The sequence below is a fragment of the Rhinopithecus roxellana genome, chromosome 12 (assembly GCF_007565055.1).
Source record: "Rhinopithecus roxellana isolate Shanxi Qingling chromosome 12, ASM756505v1, whole genome shotgun sequence".
Taxonomy (NCBI): domain Eukaryota; kingdom Metazoa; phylum Chordata; class Mammalia; order Primates; family Cercopithecidae; genus Rhinopithecus; species Rhinopithecus roxellana.
Window position 1 is genome coordinate 56,979,169 of NC_044560.1, and position 21,063 is coordinate 57,000,231.

The 21,063-nt window shown below is 44.7% G+C and overlaps 1 protein-coding gene across 3 annotated transcripts; it reads right to left on the minus strand.

Annotated features, from left to right (window-relative positions):
- Positions 1 to 412: 412 nt before the first annotated feature.
- LOC104659694 (putative pregnancy-specific beta-1-glycoprotein 7) lies at positions 413 to 18,830 on the minus strand. 3 transcript variants are annotated; one of them, XM_030913049.1, is made up of 7 exons: positions 18,672 to 18,735; positions 17,075 to 17,434; positions 11,010 to 11,288; positions 8,018 to 8,296; positions 7,364 to 7,618; positions 2,355 to 2,438; positions 413 to 444 (listed from the first exon to the last, which is right to left on the minus strand). In XM_030913049.1, exons 1-6 carry the CDS (start codon positions 18,733 to 18,735, stop codon positions 2,395 to 2,397), a joined length of 1,281 nt encoding a protein of 426 aa, XP_030768909.1. In that variant the 3' UTR covers positions 413 to 444; positions 2,355 to 2,394. The 3 variants fall into 3 exon arrangements, 2 of the variants coding, with proteins under 2 accessions (XP_030768909.1, XP_030768908.1); XR_004052110.1 differs by lacking the exons at positions 413 to 444; positions 11,010 to 11,288 and adding an exon at positions 2,613 to 2,815 and having other exon boundaries at positions 2,428 to 2,438; positions 18,672 to 18,830; XM_030913048.1 differs by lacking the exons at positions 413 to 444; positions 2,355 to 2,438 and adding an exon at positions 3,904 to 3,971.
- Between the last annotated feature and the right edge of the window lie 2,233 nt (positions 18,831 to 21,063).

Consider the following 21,063-nt stretch of genomic DNA (forward strand, 5'->3'; position numbering starts at 1 on the left):
ATACTCATGAATAGTTTCCCAACTCTGGGACACTCAGATTCGGAACAAAAGCAAATGTTTCGATTTTTGTTTACAAAAGTATACTTTGCCAAATTTCTGTAAAGTATAAATAGCTTAAAAGAGAAAGTTCATAAATCTGGAGAATAAAACATTCAAAGAATCAGCACATTTTCAAATAAAAAATTATGAAAACATTATCCTTTGGATTATTTAGTCCAATAAAACTGGTTTTTTTTCTTCTTTGTCCTGAATTTCATGAAGATATCAGCCTGTTCATTAAAATTTTGAAAGTTCTCGGAGAGTCCAGTGATGTGATCTTGAAGTTATCAGAAACTAGTACTCAATAGTCATTGTCAGAGTCTTTTCCATATATCTCCTCGAAGAAAAAGCAATTTTGGACTGTAGCTGATTATAAATACTTTGAAGAAGGATCAAAGCAACTGTCTGGGAATGACAAAGATTTAAAATGACTATGGTTAAAAATCTAATGAGATTTTTATTAGGTTTATTATGGTAAAGACACAGCTCACATAGAAATCTACTTACTTCTGTGGCATATGACACTATGACTGATAACATATTCGATTTCCAGAAATTTCATACAGTTTTTAGAATACTCTTTTTTTTTATTTTTTTATTTTTTTTATTTTTTATTTTTTATTTTTTATTTTTTTTTTTTTTTTTTTGAGATGGAGTCTCGCTCTGTCACCCAGCGCTGGAGTGCAGTGGCACAATCTCTGCTCACTGCAAGCTCCGACTCCCAGGTTCACGCCATTCTCCTGCCTCAGCCTCCGGAGTAGCTGGGACTACAAGTGACTGCCACTACGCCCGGCTAATTTTGTTTTTGTATTTTTAGTAGAGACAGGTTTTCACCATGTTAGCCAGGAAGGTCTCGATCTCCTGACCTCATGATCTACCCACCTTGGCCTCCCAAAGTGCTGGGATTACAGGCATGAGACACTGCGCCCAGCCTAGAATACTCATATTATTGACATTCCCATAAATATTATTTAGCAAAGGTTTAGCATCACTTATCACTCATTTGAAAATGCTTTATATATATTTTAACATATCAAATAAGGTGACTTTTCCATTCAGCTTGTGTCCCAACTGGATTACTGAGTACTTCGTGTAGCCCATTAATAATTAGGGCCAAAAAAGTATAGTCTTATGTACATTGAAAAAGGTCCTTAGGTAATGCCAGTACTTCTACCTGAAAATCATTGATTTAGTTTTAAGTTCTACCTATTACAACAAGAGTTCTCCATCCTCTTTACATGTTTCTAGTGTCAGGGAAGACTTAAAAAGTACCAGTGCCTGGGTCCCTCGCCAGACCTTTAAACTGGAACTAATACGTGGGGCTTGAGCATCCACTTTTTAAAATGTTTTCCAGTGATTCCAATGTGTAGCTATATTTCCCATCGGATTTTTCTGGTTTCTTGTGGCCTTCACTTTTATTCTATTTTGGTATCATGATTATTTTCAGGTCTCATTTCCCATCTTAGGCTTTATGTCCCCTGGGGTAGGGACCTTGCCTTCTTCATTTCTGTATCTTTTTGGAGCAAGTGAATTGGTCATCAGGAAAAGGTCTCAACCACACATAGGTTGTGTCCTGAGTCTCAGGTTCACAGGCTAATCCTAAAGTCTTTGTTCTCCACGAGGTCAGAGGTTGCTTGTGATGAAGGGTGTGGTTAAGTCTGTAGTGCAGATGGTGGAGGGGAGTTCACCCTGTTTTTAGGCATAGCATTGGAACTAAGAATTTTATGTCTATATGGGTGAAGGGACAGGGAAGTGTAGGAAGACTGTTCTGATTATGATGGAGGAATTATACTAGGAAGCAGACGTAAAGGAAGTGAGAATGAATAGTAAATAGAAAAAATGTGAACTTACCAAATAGGCTAGAGTGGACCCCTGGGGATTCTTGATTAAGTGAATTAACTAGATTTTAGAAAGGTAATGAGACAGTCATATGCAAGGAAGGTTTCAAAGTCTGGAGACAAGAAGTCAAGAAACACTTTGAGAAGTGGTTGAGCTTTATGGGAATGGAGAGAATTACATTATTGAGGGGTGTTAAAAATAATGAAGAGGGTTTCACAATGTGAAATTGTGTTTCTCACTTGAATCTGAGAAACAAATGAGCAGAGGCTGGATATAATTATGTCTAAAAGACAGTGGGGTACAGGGAGCATAAAGGCCAGGGAGAAAGGGAACTGCAGGAATTAGTGCTGAGAAGCAGGAGTTTAGTGGAAGAAGGAGGAGATCCAGTCGCAGGTACAGGCAAATAAGTCTTTTCCCTCTCCCAAGCATGGAAGTTAGTCTTGCAGGAAACAGGACAAGACAAAAGGCCATCATACCTGCCAGTCTTTCTGAAATACAGAAATGACATCACGGCTGCTATATCGGATTAAGGCCAGAAATACGCCCTCTTCCTGAAGGAGCTGTCATGGAAAGAAAAGAAAAGGAATGGAGGTGATGTTATTTTACAGGGGGGAGCCTCAGGAACAAGCATGTAACATGAGGTACTGTATAACTGTTTCTTCAAGGAATGCATTATTTCTGTTGGAAAGTTGATGGGAGATGATTATATTCCTGCAGTTTTTTTCCCCTCTCACCATGTTTCTAGGTTTTTGATCAGTCCTCTGTCAATTCTCTACTGCACTCAGATATTTCAGAAAACTTTCAGATGTGTGAAAGGCTGATTGCTATTTTCTATGTCATTAGAACTTTCCACCTTTCCACCTTTTTGCATCTTTTTCTCAGTGTCTCTGTTGTGGCAGCCATGAATGAGACCCTGCCAGGTCTCCATGGCAAGGACCTGATTGACAGAAGGCCCAGGTCAGTGCATTTCAAATTCACCACCTCCTCTGCACAGAAAACTTCCTTCCCACAGGTTCCCAGCAAGGGCGTGAAAGCAAGCCTAGTTCCCTGAAGCTCTCTTTAACCAGTCACCAGTGGGTGACTGGTCGGGGTACTCCCAGTCATCCTTGCAAAAAGTCTCTTAGAACTGCATTGATACCTAAAGCTTCTTTCTTTTTCTTTTTCATAGGAGTCAGTTTTGCATAGGGGTCTGTGGGTTCTCCCATACTACCTTCATGCCTGCCCCACATTCCCTCACAAGTGTCTTCCCTGATAAATTATCTTATATGTCTAATCCCATCCTGGATGCATCTCAGTTAGTAAAAACTGACATACCAGGTTTGATTCTTTGCACTTATCTTTTTTCCTTTCTCTCCCACAAGTAGTCAGTAACCATGTACTAGTGTTTTATGTGTTACCTCTTTTTCTATATATATATGGAAATAGGTACTGTTGAAGTGCACGTCCTGTGTACCAGGGCCTGTGCTAAATACTTTACCTGTACCTCATTTAATTCACATAATAACCCTGTCAGGTAGACATTATTTCCATCTTGCTTATGAAAAGACAGAAGCTTAGAGTAGTGTAAAATCTTTCCTGGTGTCATATGGCTAGTAATAGGTGGATCTGAGATTTGATTCTAGGACTATTTGACTTGAAGGCTAATGATGATGGTAGTAATATAGCAGCTGACATTGGTTTCTCTGTGTGTGGCATCTGGTTTCATTGACTACATTAAACCTTTAAAAGAATGGTATGAAGCAAGCTCGCTCATACTTCAGGATATGAAAGAAGAACAAACTAAACCCAAGCACAGTGAATGAAGGAAACAATATGGATTAGAGTGGATAAAAATAAAATGGAGAATGGAAAAAGAATACAGTAAATTAATGAAAGAAAAGTCGATTCTTCAAAATGAAATCAACAAAATTGATGACCATTAACTAGACTAAGAAAAAAAGAGAGAAGATTAAAATTACTAAAATCAGAAATGAAAATGGAGTCTGAGCATGGTGGGTCATATTTTAATCCTAGCCCTTTGGGAGGTCACAATGGGAGGATTTTTTGAGGCCAGGTGTTTGGACCAGCATAGGTAACCTGGGGAGACCCTCTCTCTACAAAAAAAATTAAAAACCAATTAGCTGGTTATATTGGCATGCATCTGTAGTCCTCGTATCTTGGGAGACTGAAGAAGGAGAATTGCTTGAGCCCAGGAGGTTGAAGCTGCAGTGAATTATAATCATACCACTGTATTTCAGCCTGGGCTGGCCCAGAGCTATAATCAGTAATAAGACTGAATCAATAAAAGCATTTGATGAAATTCAATATTTTTTCATAATAGAAACATTCTAACTAAGAATAGAAGGAAACCACCTCACCATAAAGGCAGTATGTGAAAAACCCAATGCTAACATCATACGCAACGGAGAAAGACTGAAAGCTTTCCCTGTATGAGCAGGAACAAGACAAGGATGCTGCTTTTGACACTTCTATTCAATGTAGTATTGAAAGATCTAGTCAGAAAAATTAGGCAAGAATTTTTAAAAAGACATTCAAACTGGAAGAAAGGAGTAAAATTATTTCTGTTCACAGATAACTTGAACTTATATGTAGAACATCCTAAAGATGTAACAAACCTATTGGAATTAATAAATGAATTCAGTAATGTTGCACAATACAAAATCAACATTCAAACATCAGTCGTATTTCAATACACTAACCATTAACAATCTGAAGGGAAATTAAGAAAAAAATTTTAATTTGTATTAATATCAAAAAAGTTAAAATATTTAGGAATAAGTTTAACCAAAGAGGTGAAATGATTATACCTGAAATCCATAAAATATTGCTTAATGATGAGAGCAATAAATTGAAAAACATTTTGTTTTCATGAATCAGAAGACTCAATATTGTTAGGAAAACAATGCTACCAAAAGTGAGTTGCAGATTCAATACAATTCCTATCAGAATCTCAGTGACATTATTGCAGAAAAGGAAAAATCTGTCCTAAAATTTATATTGAATCTCATGACTCTAAATAGACAAACAACTTTGAAGAGGAAGAATGAGGCTGGAGGACTCACACTTCCTGATTTCAGCATTTACTACAAAGCCCCAGTAACCAATACAGTGTGGTATTGGAATAAAGGAGGACATAGAAATTAGTGAAATAGAACAAAGAACCCAGAAAGAAATACCTGCATATATGGCAAAATGATTTTCATCGAGTGTGCCAAAATCGTTCAATGGGGAAAGGACAGTGTTCTGACCAAATGATATTGGGAAAGCTGGATATCCAAGGGCAAGAGTGAGTGGAACCTTTACCTAACGCCATATACAAAAATTAACCCACAATAGATCAAAGATCTAATTTAAAAGCAAAAGCTATACAGCTCTTAGAAGGAAACATAGAAGAAAAGCTTCATGATATTGGATTTCACAATGATTTCTTGGTTGTAACAACAAAAGCATAGGCAATAAATAAAACGGATAAATTGGATTTCATAAAAATCAAAACCTTTTATATATCAGAGAACATTATCAAGAAAGTAAAAAGGCAACCCATGAAATGAGAAAAATATTTGCAAATTATAAGTATGATAAGAAATTAATTTCCTGAATACATGAAAAACTACAAGTCAACAACAGCAAACATCCAAAAACCCAATTAAACTAGCCGGGCGAGGTGGCGGGCGCCTGTAGTCCCAGCTACTCGGGAGGCTGAGGCAGGAGAATGGCGTAAACCCGGGAGGCGGAGCTTGCAGTGAGCTGAGATCCGGCCACTGCACTCCAGTCCGGGCGACAGAGCGAGACTCCGCCTCAAAAAAAAAAAAAAAAAAAAAATGAACAAAGTATTAAAATAGAGTTTTCGCCAAGGAAGATATACAAATATCCAATAAGCCCATGCAGAGTTCCTCAGTGTCACGAATACTTAGAGATACGCAAATCGAAACCACAATGTGACACCACCTCACACACTTTAGGATGGCTTTGATAAATAACAACGACAGCAACACAAAACAACAAGTGTTTTCAAATAGATGGAAAAATTGGAGCTCTAGTGCATTACTGATGGGAATGGGAAATGTTATAGCCATTGTAAAAAGTGGTGTGGCTCTTTCTCAAAAAATTAAACAATAAATTACCATTCGATCCAGCAATTCCACTTCTGGACATACTCCCTAGAGAATGGAAAGAAATTTGAACAAGTATTTGCACATTGATGTTCAGAGAAGCATTACTCACAATAGCCAAAAAATGGAAGCAACGGAAAAGTCCATTGTCCATTGAAAGATAAGTGGGTAGGCAAATGAAGTGTATCTATATACATCGAAATGCTATTCAACCTTAACAAGGAATAAAATTCCAATACATCGTGCAAAAAGGATGAACCTTGAAGACATTATGCTAACTGAAAGAAGCCAGACACAAAAGGATAATTATTATATAATTCCATTTATAAAAGATAGAATAGCTAGTTACATAGAGACAGAAAGTAGAATGGTGGGGGCTAAGGGTTAGGGGGAGAAGGAGTGAGAGTTGCTGTTTTTGGGTCCAGAGGTTTAATATGGTAAAAGGAAGAAGTTCTGGAAATGGATAATGTGATGGTTACACAACATTAAATTGCACACTTAGAAATAGTTAATGATAAGTCTTATATTAGATATATATAAAGTGTCCTGGTAGTCTTACACTCTATAAATACACACTTTTTGGCATTGCCCCTTTCCTGCCATGCAGAGCCCCAGAGGTGAATCTCCCTATTTCTCCAAGTGTGCATCACTCACTGTCCTCTGTGCTGTGTCCCACGTGCTGTGCCCACAGCCTTATACAGCTGGTGTGTTCAGAGCCAGGACACAGCTCAAGAGTCTGCCCCGAGGCTCCTTCTCTTTTTATTTCCCTGCAGCCTAAGCTTCACTTCAACTGGCAGCTCGATTTAGCCAGATTCAGGACAGGCCACCAGGGCTCTTTCTCCACACATGCTGGTCCCACCCGGGGTGGAGTCAGGCAGGGCCAGTCACCAGAGAAGCCCGGAGCAGAGCAGGGAGTGGTCTGAGCTGCTCCTCTCTCATCCAAGGGGCTTCCTCCTCTCATTTGGGGGAAAAATGTGAGCTTGTTTCAAAGCCTCACATGTACCTTGTAGCTCATGGAGTAGGGAAAAGAAAACAAAGATGTGGCAGAAAGGGATGTGTTGGTGACAGCGAAAAGCAACTTGATCTTGAAGACTCTCCTTCTTGTCCCTCTGTGAAGCCTCTTCCACCACATAGGGCTCAAAGGCCTGTCCCTACTTTTCTCAGGCTGGACACAAGATCAGCCATGAGAAAACACAAAAAGAAGGAGAAGAGAGTCTGTAGAGACAAATTGGGAGGGTTCAGGAGGAGAATTTAGGATTTGCTTCTGCCCATGGGACACAGACTGCGAATAAAAATGTTTTCCTGACTCTTCTCTGAAAGCCAGATAGACTCCACCTAAAACCCTATTTCCAATGATGCAGGGATCCACTTACCAGAGATTCTGATCGTCTTGAATGTAGAACGTTCCCTGCCAGTGGCTGAGTTACGAACAGAGCAACGATAGAGCCCGCTATGATTTTTAGTAATTTGGGGGATATAGAGCCTTGGTCCTGATTGCAGAAACTTCCCATTTATCGTCCAAGTATACACTGCCGGTGGATTAGAGTCCGCGAAGCAGGACAAGTAGAGGTTTTGTCCTGAACGGTAGTCGTTCAATGAAGGGAAAATGCTGGGGAGGTCTGGACCATCTGGAGTAAAGGAAATAAAACCACAGTGATGTCATCCAAGGGAAGGGGATGCTTCTGATCTCTTAAATTGACACAGTGTCCCCCTGAGCCAAGACACACCCTCAAGTCCCAGCCAAACCCCTTCTGTGTTCACTGAGCCAAGGCCTGAGGTATTCACCTGTTTCTCCCATCACAGGTTGTAGACCCCAAGTCTCCCATGAAAAGAGCATCCCCTCCCCTTATATTCTTGGTTAAGGCTGTGCCTACCCAGGTTTTCCCAGGGCAGGGAGTCATGGCCCGCTCGGGTATCCAGAAATAGAAGTATCTGTACTTGGACCTGAGAGAGACTGAGATGCCTGACCTCTGGTCATTTGGCTTTAAGCTGGTGGCCTGGCCCACAGATGACCCAAAGATACTCACAGAGGACATTCAGGGTGACTGGGTCACTGCGCATGCCACCAACTCGGTCCCGTATTTCACATTCATAGGGTCCTGTGTCATTTCTTGTGACATTGGCTAGAATGAGGATCCTGTTTTCACCGGCTTGCTTTAGCCTGGGACTGACGGGGAGGCTCTGACCATTTACCCACCACACGTAGGTGTAGTTCTGAGTCTTAGGTTCACATGTTAAGGCTACAACATTCTTATTCTCCATGGGGTTGAAGTTTTTGCTGGTGATGTAGGGCTTGGGCAGCTCCGCTGTGTGGATAACAGAGAGAAGATTGTCCTGTGTGGCAGCTTTGATTCCTCCACAGACATCCTTCAATCAGAGTTGGAATCTCCCACCTCTCAGCCCACCCGAGTCCTTGAGAGCCAATAGCTGGTGCGTGTCACAAGACAGATGCATGATGATCTAAGTGCTCAAAGACTGTGAGGCCACGTGCTCTGTCCTAGGGAAGCACAGACTTTCTCAAGTGTGAATTGAGCAGCAGTGTTGGGTCATGGACAGACACATCAGTGGGAGTCACAGTCCCTGGTACACCTCCCAGTCCCTCTCTAATCAGCTGATTGGCTGGCTCACCTTGGGTTCCTTACCTGGAATGTGCAACTCCTGTGCCCCTTCCAAATTCCATCCTACTTTGTCCCCCTAGATGTGATTTCTCTGCAGCTTCCATTTCCAAGGACATTCTAGAGATGAGTAATAATGAGACTTCCCATTGTCCTGAAACCCTGAAGATAATGAGCAGCCTACCCTGGGACTGGATGTTTCAGCAGAAATAAGACAGGGGAGTCCAGAGTCAAGCCTGGAGGTCAGTTCAGTCATCAGGCAGTGGAGGCACAAGGTGGGGCAGTGTTTTTGCAGGTGTTTCATGATGACTTACTTGAGCAGTGACCTCCAAAGATAGAGCAGAGTGCAAGGAATGATGTAGAAAGAGTGAAGGGGACAGGCACGAGCTGGTGGCTTTGGAGCAGAACCATGTTCCCTGTTCTGGGTTCTTTATGTTTTCTCTCCTTCTGCAGAGGGCAGGTGAGGCCTACGTGGACCTGTCCAGAAATATGTGGACATTTGCAAGTGCAGAACTGACTGGTGGAAAGGGTGGGAATGTACTGCTGGAAATCTGGATCTCATGGACCATGTGTGTTTGATGGATATGACACAAATTTAGGGAGAACTTTTGCAAATATTTTCTTTCACTGGACACTCTACTCTCCAATTCCATGGGTTTGACTACTCTAGGGACCTCATGGAAGTGGATTCCAGAGTGAATCTGAGAAGAGACTGCTGGTTGCCGGGAGCTGGGAGTGGGGAGAATCAGAAGTTGTTCATGGGTGTGCAGTTTCTCTTACGCAAGACGGGGAGGTTCTAGAGATCTGCCATACAGTTTGATGCCTACAGTTCACACAGATTGAGTATTTGTTATGCATAAGACTTAGGACAAAACGTGTTTTGGATTTCTGACATTTTTTGATTCTGAAATATTTGTCATATGCTTACTGGTTTAGCATCCCAAATCTGAAGGATTCAAAATCTAAAATGTTCCAGTGTGCATTTTTCAGCATCAGATTAGTACGCAAAAGTGGGAGGTGATAAGCCAGATATATTCTTGCCCTTTTTTTTTCTCACACCATGTTTCTAGCTTGGTAATTAGTTTTTCATCAATTCCATACTGGCCATGCTGCACTTGTATATTTTTGAAGGCTTTGGGATATGAGAAAGGCTGATTGCTATTTTCTATGTCATCAAAACTTTCCACCTTTTCATGGCTGCATCTTTTTCTCAGTGTCTCTGTTGTGGCGGTCATTAATAAGAGCCTGTCAGGTGAGATTTAGGACAGATTTTTGTAATTCTGCAAAAAATGTTAGTGGGATTCTGGTAAGGGTTGTGTTGAATCTGCAGCTCACTGGGTAGTACTGTCTTCCTAACAATATTGATTTTTCCAATCCATGAAAATGAAATGTCTTTCCATATTTTGATGTCATCTTTAATTTCTTTCAGTAATGTTTTGGAGTTTTCAGGGTATAACCCTTTGACTTTTGGGTTAAACTTTTTCCAAAATATTTTATTCCTTTTGATGTTAATGTAAATTGAAATTCTTTTCTTAATTTCCTTTCAGATTGTTCATTGTTAGTATGTAGTCTAAAGAATGATCTAGAAAGAGCAAAGGGACAGGCAAGAGCCGGTGGTTTTGGAGCAGAAACATATTCCCTGTCCTGGGTTTTTGATTTTCCCTCTCCCTTTGCAGAGGGAAGATGGCTCTTTTCTGACAGCCAGAATAGCCAGATAGACTTCACTGGAAAACATATTGCCAATGCTGCAGAGATCCACTTACCAGGGACTATGATCCTCTTGATTATGAGATTTGTTCCACCAGTGGCTGAGTTATGTATGAAACAGACATAGACCCCTCTATATGTTTTAGTGATTTGGGGGATAAAGAACACTTATGCTGATTGCTGGAACTTCCCATCAATCAGCCAACAATGCTCTGCCAGTGTGTGAGAGTCTGTGAGGCAGGAGAGCTTGGGGACTTCCTCTGGATGGTAATAGGTGTATGAAGAATAAATGGTGGGGGCATCCAGGCCATCTGGAGCAAAGAGAATAAAGTCACAGGTGATGTTGTCAGAGGGAACGGAAATTCCTGGTCTATGGAAGGGCCACAGTGACCCAGTGAGCTAAGTCACAACACTGAAGTCCCAGCCAAATCCCTGCTGTGTTCACTGATCTGGAGCCTGAGACATTCACCCGTTTCTCCCATCATAAGCTGTGGACCCTGATTCTCCCATGATAGGAGTAGCCTCTTCTCTCCCATTGTTGATCAAGCCTAAGCCTACTCTTAGTAGTCATGGTCAGCTTTGATGTCTAGGAGTAAAGATCTCTGTACTTGCACCTGAGAGGGACAGAGAGGCCTGGCCTCTGGCCATGTGTATTTGGGATGGCAGCCTGACTCACAGAGGAACAGAAGATACTCACGGAGGAGATTCAGGATGACTGGGTCACTGCGGCTGGAACTCACTGGGTTCTTCATTTCACATTCATAGGGTCCTGCAGTATCGTTTGTGACACCAAATATAACGAGGGTCCTGTTGTTTTCAGAGAGCTGCAACTTGCGACTGATAGGGAGGCTCTGACCATCTATCCACCACAGGTAGCTTACGTCCTGATTGTCAGGATCACAGGATAAGATCACAGTCTCTGTGGCCTCCCTGGGGTTTAAGTTGCTGCTGGAGATGGAGGGCTTGGGAGTCTCCACTGTGCAGATAACAGAGAGAAGATTGCCCTGTGTGGCACCTTTGATTCCTCCAAAGACATTTTTCAATCAGAGATGGCATTTTCCACCTCTCAGCCCACCCAAGTCCTTAAAAGCCCATGGCAGGAGTGTGTGTTACAAGAGAGATGCATGGCAATCTGAGGACTCAGAGATTGTGAGTCTGCCTGCTTTATGTGGGAGAAGCACAGACTTTCTCAAGTGTGAATTGACCAGCAGTATTAGGTCATGGAAAGACATGGGACCAGTAGTCACAGCCCCTGGTGACTCTATGAGTCCCTCCATCTCCACCTGCCTGCCTGGCCCTCCCTGTGGTCCTTGCCTGGAGCATGCAGTGCTAGAATCTTCTTAGTTTCAGTCTTACTTTGTCCCCCAAGGTATGTTTTCTCTGCAGCTTCTCTTTCCAAGGACATCCTAGAGATGGATGATGGAACTTCCCATTGTCCTTAAACCCTTTGGGTACTGGGAAGCCTGGCCTGGGACTGGGTACTTCAGCAGAAATAACACAGGGGAGACCAGAATCAAGCCTGGAGGTCAGTTGAGTCATCAGGCAGTGGAACAAGGTGGGGCAGTTTTCCCAGCTGTCTCATAGTGACTGACTTGAGCCAGTGACCTCTAAAGATAGAGCAGAGTCTAAGGAATGACCTACAAAGAGTGAAGGGGACAGGCAAGAGCTCATAGCTTTGGACCAAGACCATGTTCTCTGTTCTGGGTCCATGATATTCCTTTCCCTCTGTAGAGGGCAGGTGAGGACACGTGGATCTTTCTAGAAATACATGTGGATGTTTGCAAATGCAGAACTGACTGGTGGAAAGGGCGAACGTGAACTGAGGATGGAAGTCTGTCCCTCATGCACCATATATGTCTGGTGGCTATTAGACCAATATTTGGGAAGAAATCTTGCAGATACTTTCTGTCATTAGACATTCTACTGTCTGATTCTATGAGTTTGACTACTCGGTGTACCTCATCTCAGTGGATTCCAGAGTGAATCAGAGAGTAGAATAGTAGTTTCCAGGAGATGGGGTCGGGGAAATAGGGCATTCTTCTGTGGGTGTGTGGTTTTAGTTATGCAGGATGAAGAGGTTGTAGAGATCTTCTGTACAGCTTCATGCCTGCAATTCATACAGATAAAGTGTTCCTTATGCAAAAAGCTTAAAACCAAGTGTTTTGGATTTCTAACTTTTTTTTTTTATTTTGGAATATTTGCAGTAGATGTACTGGGTTAGCATCCCAAATCTGAAAAATTTAAAATCCAAAATGCTCCAGTGAGCACTTTTTTTAGCATCACATCAGTGGTCAGAAGTGTTGGATTTTGGAGCATTTCAGATTTTGGATTTCTGGATTTGGGATGCTCAATTTGTAATACTGTAATTTTCCCATAAAAAGTTGTCAGGAGTTTAGACCTCATGTTATGTTCTGACTCTAGTAACAAAACAAAACAAAATTTGGAGGAAATATTAAAATGTTGTCATAAGTGGAAATTTTTACTGGTGGTCCAAACATCTAAGATCAATTGCTGGTAGTAATATTTCTGTTGATGCACAATTAAGGTTTAGGTGTGCTGTGAATTCCAGCAGGATCACATTATGCTCAAAGAAAGATGCCAAAGGTGATTTGAAATTAGCAAGTCCTTAAGTAGAGAGAGTCCCGTTAAAAGGACAGAACTGGCCAGTGTGTCAGTTACATAAACGGAGGAATGATGCCGAATTAAAAGAAGGGATGTGTGTTATGTTAGTAAATATAGAAAGAACTCCCTGTTTCTAATTTCTGTGCAGAGTTAGGAAAAATGGGGAGGAGCCCAAAACAGGTTTGTGAAATGCTTTCTTCATTTTCTCTCAACCTCAGGAAATACAACTAGAGTTTAAGTTTGTGTGATTTAGGAAGAGTCTAAGTGAGACGCCCATGGCTCCTGTGTCCCCCACACGAAGAACCCCACTTTATGAAAATGTCATCATCAAGAGCAAACAATTGTATGTGGCAACAGCAGTAAAACCATCAGGTAGCACCCACCTGGCTACCTGCAACAGGTCCCCAAAACCACCAGTATTCCCATTATGTGTATGTTACAGCCTTGGTAGTTGTCCCACAACTACAACATCTAAAAATTGCTATTGTCAATACAAAATATTAAATATGAAGTTGAATATGTTGTTCCACTTTTTTTCCCCCACTTTTTTGAACTTTCCTGTTTCAATTTTGGAAGTTTTTATTCACACATCCTCAAGCCAGGGATTCTTTCCTCAGCTGTGTGCAGTCTACCAGTAAGCCTCAAAAGCATTCTTCATTTCTCTAACAGCCTTTTTTTTTTTTTTTTTTTTTTTTTCTGAGATGGAGTCTCGCTCTGTTATCCAGGCTGGAGTGTAGTGGCACGATCTTGGCTCAAGCAAGCTCTGCCTCCATGGTTGACACAAGTCTCCTGCCTCAGCCTCCCAAGTACCTGGGACTACAGGCGCCTGCCACCACGCCCGGCTAATTTGTTTGTATTTTTAGTAGAGACGGTGTTTCACCATGTTAACCTGGATAGTCTCGATCTCCTGACATCGTGATCCACCCACCTAAGCCTCCCAAAGTGCTGGGATTACAGGCGTGACCCACTGTGTCTGGCCATCTCTGAGGGATTTTAAAGAGTTCTTGACTTTTGAGGTTGTTCAGCTTTTTACTTACTGTTAGAACCGAGTGACAAATTTCAAGCTTGTTATATGCCTGACAGGAAACCAGAAGTCTCTAGGAAGTGACTAGAGAATGTGAGCTCCATAGTAGGCTGAGGATGGAGTCATGAGTGAAATGGGTGAAATCAGCCCATGGGCTTTGGAGACTGCAGGCCTGTCCAGCCTCCGACACCCTGGTGAGTTAGTGCAAAGATTCCAACAGTGACAGCAAACTAGCATGGCTGACTCCATCTGGCATCTAGTCTCAGGCTGGCTGTCCTCACTCATTCCTGGACATAGGCCAGGCTAACCATGGGAGGAATTTAGTTGATGGTTTAACTTTGAAGCAAGAATGATAATAGTTCCTCCATAACACTAATACCGTTATTTTGCCCATGGACTGCCTTTGTAAAACTGGTGAAAGACCATGAGAGTAAGATTATAGGAGGGAACTGAATTCGGCTAAAATGTAGGCACAGTTTCTATAATCCCTTACTTGTCAAATGTCATTTGGCCAGAGTTGACAAAATTTGTAATTAATTGCTCCTATAGGTAACATCACTATTGTAGAACCTGAGATTGGTCTTTTGAGATGTTTCTCATTCTTTGCATTCTGGCAACCGGCTGACCTCATCCATACCCATGACTAATGGCTCAGCCAGTCACGTGGTCCCCACCTAGAGTCAGATTCAAGCACAAACAGATCATTTCCCTCCGCCCGCATGATTCCATCCCCAAACAATCAGCAGTACCCATTTTTTAGTCCTGTGCCCCTGAAACTATCCTTGAAGATCTCTAACCCCTGATCCACTAGGGAAGCTGATTTGAGTAATAATAAACCTCCATCCTCCTGTTTGGCAGACCTGGAGTCATTAAAATCTTTCTTTACTGCAAATCACCATCGGGATCATTTGGTTTTGTTTGTACAGGCGGCCAGAAGAACTACTCTGGGAATTACAAGAGTGGATGGAGGAGCTGCCTATCCCTGTCCCACGGTCTTGTTTACAGATCAGCCTCACAAAGGGACAGAGCCCTGGATGGGGATACAGTGGAAGCTCATTTGCTTAGTGACTGGGGACATTGGCTGGAGATGAAGCCTGGCAGGAGTGGCAATTCCAGGTGATTTCTGTGCCTTTCCCATTTCCTGGGAGGTAGGCCATTCCACAGTACTAGCAGGAAGGGAACAGAACAGTCAGCCTAGTTAGAGGGATTGTCTGGGGAAGACCTAGAGGTGGAGGAAGAAGCTGTGCAGGACAGGGCTTGCCAGTTAGAATGAAGTGGGAGGAAGATGAGGGACACAGAGAAGCGGAGAGAGGCAGAGACAGCATGGCAGTGAACAGCGGGGGCTACAGTGACTTCAGAGACCCCAAGGACCAGGTTCCCCCAGTTCCACAGTCCAGGACCAGGGAGCCCTGAAAATGCTCCAGTGCCCAAAGAGCTTCAGAGTTACACATGAAGTGGGGTGGCTTTAGGGGCAAGAGGTAGTGGGGGGATGAAACATGGCTGTCGGCCTCTGAAGGACAAGGGACAGGTGTGGCTAGAACTTCCTAGGATTCTGCATCCAAGATCCAGTCTCTAAAGAGGTTATGGATCATTCATTTCTTCTTTCAATTCCTTCATTTGTTATGTGAGAGCTTCTGAGTGTGTGTCTCTCACTGGGCCTGTGCTGGTGAATGGTGTGGGTGGGGAAAGAAAACAAGGTCGTCTCCTTTATCCTGTCGTGCCAGTGACATGGACACTTTGGGAAACGCAGGATTTCGGGGTCAGTGATAGGGGTTAAGATCTGTGAGTTGATGGGTGCTGACGAGTTGATGGGTGCAGCACACTAACATGGCACAAGTATACATATGTAACAAACCTGCACGTTATGCACATGTACTCTAGAACTTAAAGTATAATTAAAAAAAAAAAAAAAGATCTTAGGTGGAGGCCTGGACATTTTTTTTGCACTGACTCTGACAGTTGAGGCAGGTGATTTAGTTCTGGAGAACAGACTAATCACCTGACCATTTGCTCTCACTCCTCTGAGGCTTGGATGCCTAAGAAGAGAGGATTTCAGCCAATAAATGACTATGGGGTCCTTGGAATACAATAAGCCCTCACTTCTGGTGGAGGAGAGGATGGGTCTGTGACTGCAGATAGACCTCAGGTGACCCTGATCTGCCTTATGTGTTTGTGTGACTCTGGTTCAGTGACTGTGCCTTCCTGTGCCTCAGTTTTCTCTCAGTCAAATAAGCTAAATGGCAAATGGACTGTGGCTTTTCATGCTATCTGTGAATAAATTGTAAATTCTTCACAGTCACCTGACCTAATGCTTGGCACAGTGGAGGTGTTCACACAAACAGCATTTATTATTATTCACTTCCATGAGAGAGCACCTTTAGGTCAGATCCCTGTGGACAAGCTGCTGCCAGGCACATTTTCTCTCTTCTGTTTCTGCTTCTGTGGACATTAGAGTTTCTATGGAGTGTCCTAAGCCTCACAAGGCAGTTGGCTGATGGCCTACAAAGCTTGTCTTTCTGTCCTCTCCACTCTGAGTCTCCGGTGAAGAAAGCTCTGTCCTTGCCCAGATGAGGCTCTGAGGGCTGAGCCCTGGCTGGTGAGCAGCTCCAGGAGACACAGTCCTCAGACAGCTGGTGAATCCTTGGTCCCAGTAAGCCCTGCCACAACCCAGCCCTGGCACAGGCTCCTCAGCTTTATCTGGAGTAAGGATTTAGGGATGGGGTCTGAGGTTGAGGCTTCTAGGGCTGAGCTTCTCTGAGAGTATCTCATGGGGCCTCTTAGGCAAAGCCCTACTCAGTTCTCCAGGGTCTTTCTCAGGGTCAAGTTTATAAAGAGGACATGAGGTGCTTGGCTGAGACTGATCTCCTCCTGCTGAGCACCCCCCATCAGACTGTCCTTCCTGTGCAGCAAGTGTCTGCAGGGTCTGGAGGCAGGAAAGGAATTCTAATCTGTGGTAGTTTGTCTCCTCTGTGTGTGTCCTGCACTAAATGCCAAAACCCCAACATGGACATAATGCAGAGAGGGACACAGGCACAGTCCAGGCCTGATCATCCTGTGTGTGCAAAGTAGAAGCGACCCCCACCCCCAACACCCTGGGATCATGTAGAATCACTCACAGTATAACGTGAAATGTCCAGTTACTCCTTCAGTCTTATCACCTTGCTTTATGATTTGTACGGTGTAGGATCCTGTGTCCTTCTGGGTGACATTCTGAATCAGCAGGGATGCATTGGAATATACTGTTTCTCGTCCACTGTATGCAGGCCCAGATAAAATTGCTTCAGCCTCTATTACATATCCCATAATGTAATGGTGGAGGTCCCTTATTTGCCCTTTGTACCAGATGTAGGCAGCAACATTCTGGGGCAAATTGTGAACAAGCAGAAGAACATCCTTCCCGTTGGAAACTTTGGTTGGCTGGGCTTCAATCATGACTTGGGCAGCGATGGGCGGGTTCCAGAAGATTAAAAGTGATGCTACGAGGTGGAGAGAGCATCAGTCAATATTGAGACCTATGTATTGGGGTGAAAAGATGGGGCCCTGGGTCCTGAGAGGATCTCTTCAGTCATCAGCCTTGAAAACACACACACACACACACACACACACACAAACACATACACCTTTTGTGTGTGTGTGTTTGTGAGTGTGTGTGTGTGTGTGTCCTACTGTCCTACTGGGTCAAGCTCAGCAGCACGACCCCCATTTCTTCAACACGTCTGACCTTGGCATTTTTCTGTTTGGAATCCTCTTCCGCAGGGGTCTGCACAGCTCTCTCCACACTGCCTTCAGGTCCTGCTCCCATCAGGGCATCCTTAGACTTCTTTGCTGACACTTCCTTTGGAGGCCCTGGGTCTTCCCTTTCTGACTTTCCCTGCTCTGCTCCCTCCAGAGCTCTTGTCAACATCTGACCTCACATTCTAGATCTCTTTGCATGTCTGTCTTCCTCCCCATGACAGCATGAGCTCCACAAGGACAGGGACTTTTGATCTTGGTTGTACCCCAGTGCCTTGGAGAGGCTGTAGACTCCTGTAGATGTGAGAGTTCCCAGGGTCCTCTGTGCCCGGGGTATTTTTTTTGTCTTTCTCCAATTGTTGAGATTTTTTGCTGAGGACAGTGTTTCATGCCCTGCTTATATTTTCATTTTAAATGTCATCTGATAACAGTTATTATTATCATTTTTCAAAATGTGGTATCCAGTGATGATTAACCAGCGAAAAAGAACACTTGAGATTTTCCTACCTCTTACCAATTCCAGTGCAATGTGATTTTCCTGTTTTGACCCCTGTCCCTCTCTGGTATAACCCTATCCAGGCTCCAACAGAGCCTTCCTTCCTGTATTGTTTTTTTTTTTTTTTTTTTTCCTTTTTGAGACGGAGTCTCGTACTGTCACCCAGGCTGGCATGCAGTGGCACCATCGTGGCTCACTGCAACCTCTGCCTCCCAGATTCATGCAATTCTCCTGCCTCAGCCTCCCGAGTAGCTAGGATTACAGGAGCACACCACCACACCTGGTTAGTTTTTGTATTTTTAGTAGAGAGGTGACTTCACTGTGTTGACCAGACTGGTCTTGATCTCCTGACCTCGTGATCCGCCCACCTCAGCCTGCCAAAGTGCTGACTTCTTTTATTTTTTAGAACTGCATCCTCTCCAGGAAACCCCATCCAATCATTCTGCTTCCTCCTCCTGTCCTCTCCCAGGAAGTTCTCTCCTCACCTGTGAGCAGGAGCTCCTTCCAGCTGATGTGTAGTGTGTAGGGAGGTGCTGAGTGGGGCCCCATGGCCTGTGCTGCCTGCGTGTTCTCCTCTGTGGGAATGAGCCTGAGATCCAGAAACTTTCTGAGCACGGCTGTCAACTGTGCTGCTGTACTTCCTCCTTCTGTGCTGAGCCTCTTCCCAGGGCAGGAGCACTTCTCAGGCTCATGGGCGGGGTCTGTGCCCAGGACACGTCTCTGTCCCCTCCCCTCTCTGTCCAGCCTCCTTGTCGCTCCTTCTCTTTTTCCTTTTGTCTGTGTGTCAGGTCCCTGGGAATTGTGGAGGGCTCTGCCTTTTTCAGCAGTGATTCTGTCAACAAACCTCGACACACACTATGTCCAGAAACACAAACACACACACAAAAGAGACACACACAGACACACACAGTCACACACATACCCTGTAGGTTGGGCAAGCACAGTTCTGGGCCTCAGCCTCCTGCTGTCCCCATGGCTCTGGGTTGGGGTGCACATTCACACCCCTTGCCCTCTTTCATCCCCATCTGGCTCTCCCCTTCAGTGCAGGAGGCTGGAGCTGCACCAGTTCCCTGTCATAGGGACACCACATTGTGCTGTGGGTGAGCTGTGTGTTGCCTGGTGACAGGGACCCTTCCTTTCTCTAATTGTGTCTAGCTTGGCTGCAGCTTCCAAGGATGGACATTCAGGACCTGGGTGTCCCAGAGGAAACTGTCCTTCCTGGAGGTGTGTAGGGTGAATCTCTCATGCTCCTTGGGAGGAGAGGCCTGTGCTGGTTGCTCAGTGGGGGCTGTTAGTCCCATGGTCAAAGGGACAGTTCTCAGTCACTCTATTGCTCCCTGGGGTCTGGTGGCTGAGCTGGGGCTCAGGGTTTCTCATTTCTTCCTGACCATCTTTGGTGTCCTCTCTTCTCTGCCCAGCTGATTGTCCTGTGGACACCACACCTTCCCCCATGGTAGTGCAGGAGGAAGTGGGGAGTTACCCAGGAACGCTGTGGAACATGGCTCATTGAGATGCAGGAAGGGGATCCTGGGACAGAGCAGGGGTTCAGAGCTGGAGAGATTCATCCCGACTTCCTCCGTGGTCTTGATGGGCTCAGTCCTCCATGTGCTGACATACCCAAGAGTCTGTCCTGAGGGTTTTGACTTGGCCAAGCTGCTCTCTGTAGAGGAGGAACAGGCAGTCACCAGAGAGCCTGTCTGGAGGGACGTTGCTCACACCTGAGAGGGCGCGTGGGGGTGAGTTGTGTTCTGGGAGCAAAGAGCAATAATACCCCCTTCTCCCTGCAGGGACACAGGAGAGGTCTGTCTTCCCAAGGGACAGCCGGGGGTAGGTGGCCACATCCTGGATGGTTCCTGTGTGTGAACATCAAACCCACTCTGAGCCTCCCGGGGAACAGCAGGCAGGCAAGTCACAGGGTGCCTGACTGATTCCCGGGGAGGCTGTGGGCCCTCAGGCAGGCACTGTTCTGTGTCAGCGCTAGGCTTGGCCTGGGGTGCCCCAGAGAACAGGACAGATGGAGCGCGGGCAGGCATTTAGGGAGCACTGATGGAAAGAGTTGATGAGGATGGAGAGAGGTCATGAGGGGAAAGCGCCCAATGTGGCGTCCCGTGCACCAGCGCTGCTCTGTGAGATGTCTTTTTAGCTGATCCCAGGGAAGGAGCAGGTGTGTGGGGCAGGAGCTGCCTGCAGAGGGAGTGGTGTCAGGTTGGCGGCCGCCAGGTCAGGGAGGAGCTGACAGAGTCCATGTGGGGAGCATGGAGGACGTTGAGGACTTGTGCGGAGGTGACCCTGGTGAGGGTGGACCATTCTCGGCTATGGGTTCAGATGAGGGAGGTCTGCATCCCCTGGGAAGGCTCCAGGCTGGAGGGACTCTGCCACCCTCTGGTGGACTGGAAGGGAAGTGTGGGTGGCTGAAGCCCCAGGCCAGACTGCGTGTTTTATTCCACAAGGATCTGCACGTTTCACACGAGGTCACACATATGTTATGTTACAGCTCCATCCCCGTGAACCTTCCAGCCCCGTGAGTTTCAGTCTCTGTAGCTCTATGTTCACTGTTCTCCCTCTTTCACAATCGGGTGTCCCAAACGCAGATTTTTGTCACCTTCTGTGAGTTTGTGTTTGTGTGCAGTAGGCGGCACTGTGTATACCCTAGGGACAGTGATGTCTAGGGCTGAGCACTGCACATGGGCTTGGGAGCAGAAGAGGGAGCAGCAGGGCGGGAGGATCAATGCCACGGGAGCAGGGACAAATCATTTTCATTTTCTTATGACCAGGGACCAGAACCCAGGATTCTGACTCCAGGGCACAGTACCACACCCTGCTGGTGTCCCTGGATGTCATGAGTGCTCATAGTGTGATGCTGCCTTGGCATTCATT